General features: G+C 37.8%; 1 protein-coding gene across 1 annotated transcript in view; it reads left to right on the forward strand.

Annotated features, from left to right (window-relative positions):
- Positions 5,206–7,487, forward strand: part of LOC109824642 — a 5,112-nt gene continuing 2,830 nt past the window's right edge. Inside the window, exons 1-4 of the mRNA XM_020391274.1 lie at positions 5,206–5,385; positions 6,714–6,739; positions 7,143–7,227; positions 7,307–7,487. The exon at positions 7,307–7,487 is cut by the window's right edge and continues 32 nt beyond it. Of these exons, the coding sequence (XP_020246863.1) occupies positions 5,299–5,385; positions 6,714–6,739; positions 7,143–7,227; positions 7,307–7,487 (379 nt within the window). The 5' untranslated portion in view covers positions 5,206–5,298. The remainder of the gene's footprint in view (positions 5,386–6,713; positions 6,740–7,142; positions 7,228–7,306) is intronic.

Genomic DNA, 7,487 nt, shown 5'->3' on the forward strand with positions numbered 1-7,487 from the left:
ACCATTGTCCATTACTCAGTATGGCTCTATTACCCCACAAAATGATCCATCTGGTCGTCTAACACTTGGTCCCGTCTATGTGGCTCCACAATTGTGCTTGAATTTAATTTCTATTAGCTCTTTATGCATGGCGGGCCTGTTTGTCTCATTTTCTTCTGATACTTGTATTGTGCAGGATCCACAGACGGGCAAGACGGTTGGGGCGGGTCGTAGGAGGCACAAACTGTATTTTCTGGAATATCTTCACCTTCCAGAGTCCATACGTCCACGTTCTCTTGTTGCTTCTCTTTGTTCGTCAAAACCCTCTACCTCGCTTCCTGCCAATTTATGGCATAGACGACTTGGTCATGTGTGTAATAAAAGGCTGGAGAGTCTTATTCAGTCTGGAGTACTTGGTCCTGTATCATCTAGTTCTAGTATTGAGTCATGTGCTGGTTGCAAATTGGCTAAATTCACTGCTTTACCATTTAAAATGAGTACATCTGTATCCACTTCCTTATTTGATTTAGTACATTCTGATATTTGGGGGCCAGCTCCTTTGCCTTCTTCATCTGGCTACTTATATTATGTTAGTTTTATCGACGATTTCTCTCGTTTTACATGGGTTTACCTACTTAAGAATCGCTCTGACGTACTTACTGCTTATCAAGCCTTCACTGCTATGATTTTCACTCAATGGCAATCTCGTATTAAAGTTTTTCGTTCTGATTGTGCCAAAGAGTACCTATCCTCTGCCATGCGCTCTATCATGTCCTCTCATGGGACTATCTTTCAACAGTCATGTCCCTACACTCATGAGCAAAATGGTGTTGCTGAACGCAAACATCGTCATATCCTCGATACTGCCCGATCAATGCTCATTTCTTACTCTGTTCCTCGTCGTTTCTGGGCTGAGGCTATTCTCACCGCGACTCATGCCATTAATATCACTCCATCTAGCTCTCTTTCCGGTGCTACTCCTTATAGTCGTGTTTATACTCATCCTCCCCGTTATGATCTAGTTCGCGTTTTTGGTTGTCGATGTTTTGTTTTTCTGCCATCTCACGAACGTGATAAATTGTCTCCCAGAGCAGTTTCTTGTGTTTATTTAGGAATTAGTTCAGAACATCGAGGTTATCGTTGTTATGATCCCGCAACTCGTCGAGTTCATATATCTCGTCATGTTCAGTTCGAAGAGGATTCTCCATATTATTCTACTTCTGATGACTTTAATTTCCTCCACTCTACCGATCATGCTTCCCCGTCCACTGCATCACCCACTTCTTCACCTCAATTTTCCTTTCGAGATCTCCCTGACATCTCTCCCTCTCCTTCTGTTGACTCTTCCTCACCTGAGTCTTCTCTTACACCATCTAATCCATATCCTGTGGACACAACTCTCACTCCAGAAAATACTGTTGATCTTCATGCACCTGCGCCAGCATCTCCCCCGCCTGAGGTTCCTCTTGCTCTTCGTCGAGGCAAACGCCCACATGTCATGCCTGCCCGGTATGCTTCTGTTACTTCTTATTCACCTATCTTTCATAACTTTCTTGCTGCCATTCATACTATTGTTGAGCCAAAGTCCTTCCAAGAGGCAGTTCAAATTCCAGAGTGGCGACAAGCTATGGCTGAGGAATTTCAAGCATTTCAGCAAACTCATACCTGGGATATTGTTCCCTGTCCTCCTGGGATCTCTCTTGTTGGCAGTAAATGGGTTTATAAGGTCAAGTTTCGTCCTGATGGCACCATTGAACGTCGAAAAGCTCGTTTAGTGGCTAGAGGTTTTACTCAGCAACAAGGTATTGATTATGAGGAGACCTTTGCTCCTGTTGCTCAGATGCCCACTGTGCGTACTCTCCTTGCGGTCGCTGCTGCTCATCGTTGGCCCTTATACCAGATGGATGTCAAAAATGCTTTTCTTCATGGCTCTTTATCAGAGACCGTATATATGCAACCGCCTCCAGGGTCAAATATTCCTCCGGGACATGTATGTCTCCTTCGTCGTGCTGTTTATGGTCTCAAACAGGCACCCCGCGCTTGGTTTGAGTGTTTTCGCGATGTTGTGCTCAAAGCGGGCTTTATAGAAAGTCATCAAGATGCTTCTCTGTTTGTTCGCACTACATCGCGTGGCAGGGTTTTATTACTCATCTATGTAGATGATATGATCATTACAGGTGATGATATGACAGGTATACAATACGCAAAATCTCAGTTGCAACAACAGTTCCACATGAAGGATCTTGGATCTCTTCGGTATTTCCTTGGTCTAGAAATTTCTCAAGGCCCGCGGGGTGTATTACTGTCTCAACAGAAGTATCTCTCAGATATTCTAAATCAAGCTGAGTTAACTGATAATACAACTGTCGATACTCCACTCCAGCAGAATGTCAAACTTTGCTCTACTGACGGTGAGCCTCTATCTGATCCTACCCGATATCGACATCTTGTTGGTCAGTTGGTCTATTTGTGCATCTCTCGACCAGATATCTCTCATGCTGTTGGTATTGTCAGTCAATTTGTTAGTGCCCCACGTTCTGTACACTATGCTGTCTTATTACGGATTCTTCGGTACCTCCGGGGTACTAGCACTCGCTCACTTTTGTTTCCTGCTACATCTAAGTTAGAGCTTTGTGCATATTCTGATGCTGATTGGGCTGGTGATCCAACTACCAGAAAGTCTACCACAGGTTATTGTATATTTCTTGGTGATTCCCTTATTTCCTGGCGAAGTAAGAAACAAGATGTTATTGCTCTTTCCAGTACTGAGGCAGAGTATCGTGCAATGTCCACAACAGCTAAAGAGATTATTCATCTTCGTCGCCTTCTCAGTGATTTCGGTATTTCTGTTACGACTCCTACTCCTCTCTACTGTGATAATAAGAGTGCCATCCAGATTGCTAATAATCCAGTATTTCATGAAAGGACCAAACATATTGAGATCGACGCTCATTTTGTCCGTCACCAAGTTATCAAGGACAAGACAATTCTACTTCCTCATGTTTCATCCGCTGATGAGCTTGCAGATTTCTTCACAAAGGCCTTACCTGTTCATCGGTTCCAGTTTCTTGTACGCAAACTCACTTTGTTTGATCCAACATGAGTTTGAAGGGGGCTGTTGATAATAGTGTATTGTAGTGGGTTTTAGTCCCACATTGCTTGGGAGAACAAACCTCACACTCCTCTACTTGTATAAATATATGTGCACACTCAATATTCAATTCAAGGGAAATTTACCCAAGATTCTCTCTCTCTCTCTCTTACTTTAACAACAATGATGTGACACAATCTCCACCAAGTGAATAAAGTAGGAGAGGGAATGCCTCATAAATACACTTGGTGGAAATTGTGCCACATCATTGTATATGAGAGAATCCTCTCATATGACATATGATACCCATTAATCTCATATATATATATATATATGAGAAATATGGGTATGCTTGGTACCAAGCACAATTTGTGCTTGGTAGATGTGTCACATCCCCATCCACTCACTACCCATGTGAATTTGTTCCCACATTTGAATGAGTGGAGGGGGATTTGACATCTCACTACCAAGCATAATTTTTTGTGCTTGGTACGAAGCATACCCATATTTCTCTCTCTCTCTATATATATATATATATGTGTGTGTGTGTGTGTGTGTGTGTGTGTGTGTGTGTGTGTGATTGAGTCATTAGGATTTGGATAAGAGGGGGTTATTGGTTGGGACATGCTGGGGCCAAGTGGGACAATCGTTCAAATGAGACAATTTAATCATCTTAGGATATTGTGAGAGGAGTAAAGTGATCGATAGGTTTGGATAAGGAGATAATTTAAAGGTTTGATTTGACAATTCATATGGAACAATTGATGACATAATACCTTATCAAAGTCTAATATTTATTTATCAACTAAGTCTAAATTAATTTATCCAATTGATTTACTATATTATTTAATATGTTAAATTAATATAATATGTTATCTTAATACATAGTAAAATATAATATATTATACTATAATTGCTAATTAATTGTAACTATGTTTAACATTATTAATTAATATAATATATTATATTATATTATAATAGTGTGCTATATAATATAATTATTAATATAATATTCAAACAATATATTTAATATAATATTTATATAATAAAAAATTTAATTTAATATATCAAGACTACAATGTATTGTACAAAATATTATAACGTTTTATTTTATTTATATATAGTATTATATATTATATGAGAATTACTATAATATATACAGGATAACTAAAAATAATAATATATTATATGATAATTATTATAATATGTACAAAATATCTAAAAAGTATTATATTATAGTGTAATATGTTATACTATACTATACTAACTGTTTGGTTGACATTATTTAACATTTCATATTATCTGGAGATTTTGGTTGGATTTTTCCAGTGCTGATTAAAAGATGGTCCTTCAAGCGGGAAATAAGTTTATCCGAGTAAGTGAGGGAAATATTAGACAATAATTAATCATTATATAACTTTTTAACATACACAAACTCTAGGGCCTCTAGCCTATGTTTGGTATGTGAATTATCCATTCGGATTCGGCGCCCAAAATTATACAAAGTGCTCTCTGTTTGGCATATGAAGGACTGACAATCTTTCGGGCCTATTAGAATCTTATCCGAATGGAAAATGATAGGGGCATATTCCTAATCATAACTCCAACCACATCCCAAATCACATGAGATTTTAAAATTATACAAAGTGCTCTCTCTTTGCTAGAGTACACCGGGCCTCACATGAGATTTTAAAATGCCTGGTACACTAGGGGCATATCCCCAACCACATCCCAAATCACACCCCCTCTCTCATATGCTACAGTACACCGGGCCCCACATGAGATTTTAAAAATTTAAAATCACATGTGAGGTCCGGTGTACTGTAACATATGAGAGAAGGTGTGTGGTTTGGGATGTGGTTGGTGGTGTACCCCTATCATTTTCCTTCTCATTTATTCGAGAGAGTAAATTAGCCCACCGTCCTTAACGTTCAATGGGCAGAATGATTGGGTAAACAACAGTTATGAAAGTGTGGGGGGATAAATCTGCAAAAAGAACCGATTCCACTATTTGAGGTGCGTATAGGCAAATTTCTAATTCTAGTAAGCTTATGCAATTACGAAACGGTCCTTCACAAAATCCAACCAAGGGAAGAAAGATACTGCATCAGATCTACGGACATTTTAATTTACGACAACCCCCTGCAATATTAAAAAAATAACAAATAACCCCCTCCCTACCGTAGTCCCCAAAATCTCCTGGCTTCTCTCCCGATGTGTTGAAAACCATGAGAAGGACGATTATAATTCGAATCCTTTTTTCCCTCAATTTATCTATTGCTCTTCATCTTCTTGGATGCCAAGCTCAGGGTCAGGTACCATAAAAAAAAGCCCCTAGTTTTACTTTGAAATTTGCTATTTTTTCGACTCCGTTTCAGTGATTGAACCCTAAAGAAACTTGCTTGATTGCTTTTTATTTCATACCTTCAAGAAAAAACGCCTCAAGTTGTAGTCTTGAACGAAGAAATTGAGTTGGGTGATCTTTGATGGAGAAGTTGAAGGTCAAATTGGTAGTTATTTGATCAGTGTTTGAAGAAATAACTTGAGAGGGGGAGTTCACTTATGTAGTTATGTTAAATTTGCGATCTTGATATTTCCCGTTGATATGGACTCAATTGTTTGGTTAAATTTAGGGGGTTTTCAAGAAATTTACTGTTTAAAGAGGAGTTCAGAGGATAAAGAAGCGAGTCCTGAGTTCACAAACTTCAAAAGCAATAACTTGTAATATATATTTTTGTTCATGAAAACTCTAGATTTCCTTTTAAATGTGTTGGTTATATATATTTTGTTCATGAAAACTCTAGATTTCCTTTTAAAGGATAAAAAATGAGAACTGTAACTCTAGGTGACTACATTTTTGCATCAAACATATGCAAGAGATTGAAGTGGACTCTCAAATATAAATTTTTTGACTTCTAAGATATGGATGTTGTTGTGTTAGAGAGAAACAAATCGAAATTAGATTATAATTCTGGAAAAAAAAACTAGTTTCTTGGACTGCATCAACTAGAAAAACCTTCTCTTCATGCAAAAGGGAAAATTTGTCAACTGAAATACTCAACAAAAAGAGAGTACTTCAGATTGATGTACGGCATTGTGCTCTGGCTATTCGGCATTACTTCCTGCTTAGCTCCCATTGCTTCTCCCACTGTCTAGACATGTGTAAAGATATATGATGGATATGATCTATATTCATTAATAGTACCCGAGAAACAATTGACTACAGTTTGCGACCATTTTGAATTTGTTCTTTTCTTGATACTCTCACTCTTAAAGCACAAAATTTTCAGAACGGTATACCTATTCCTCCTTTTCCCTTGGTTAAAAGGGCCGGGAAAAGGATCAATCTCCTATACCTTGCCTTTTCTGTCTGCCTACTGGTTCCCTAAAATGGGATCTGGTGATGTAAAATATTGACTGCAGATTTCTTGGTTCATCCGAATTTGAAGCATATGTTTCTCCAAGTTACATGACAATACATTTCGTCCACATACATTGAGTTACACTTCTGCTTCTGTGACTAAGTTTCTTCTTGGAAGGGTTAATTTTTCGTAATCATGCTACTATATATGGTGTTATGATATCCCTTAACATTTTACTCTTGTTCCGAATGTTCTCATTTTGGTTTTCTTATATAATTTAGGGCTCTGAAGAAGCTTCTGGGAGGAGGTAATGCATGTTTCAGATCAAAGTTTTTATTTCAACAAATGATGGAGATTTGCATTCTGCTTTCGTTTTATGTTATTGTTCCTCACTGCATGTGTTTCCATGTAAACATGTGTTCAACTTATATAAAGAGTTTTGAGGTTTTATATTTCTTGATTCAATGTGTATCTAGTTAAGCTTGTACTTAGTTAGAGAACTATGAAGAAGGAAACTCATATGATAGCATGTTTTGTCTAATCATGTGTTAAATACGTATAAGCTAAGTGTGGTACCAAGCAGGGTTTGTTTTCTTGTATAAGTAAGCCTTAATAACTTCGGCATTGACGAAACACCATAACTGTTGGCGAGATTTTGTTTATGGTGAATCTTTGCTCAATTTTTTATTTTTATTTATTTTCTTTTCCAGAACGCTTAAGCAACATAGTCTTCCTAAACATGAAGTGCATTGCTCTAGAGAAAGGAGTAGGATAGCCTGGGGAATTATTGATGAGGTGTGAACACAACATCTTGTGTCTTCCGGCCTTTTTTTTAGTTTTCTCAGTTGTCCTAATATTTAAATATTCAATGCAGTACTTGATGCCTTTTGTAGAGCATGAGGAATACCAGATTCCTAGCAAATGTAGGCTTCATCCTGATAATGACATGTTTCGAGAACAAGAGCAGCATAAAATTCATGTGGATACAAATGAATGGCGCTGTGGATTTTGTAAGAAAAGCTTTTATGCAGAAAAATTCTTAGACCAGCATTTTG

The sequence above is a fragment of the Asparagus officinalis genome, chromosome 9, assembly GCF_001876935.1.
Source record: "Asparagus officinalis chromosome 9, Aspof.V1, whole genome shotgun sequence".
NCBI classification, from domain to species: domain Eukaryota; kingdom Viridiplantae; phylum Streptophyta; class Magnoliopsida; order Asparagales; family Asparagaceae; genus Asparagus; species Asparagus officinalis.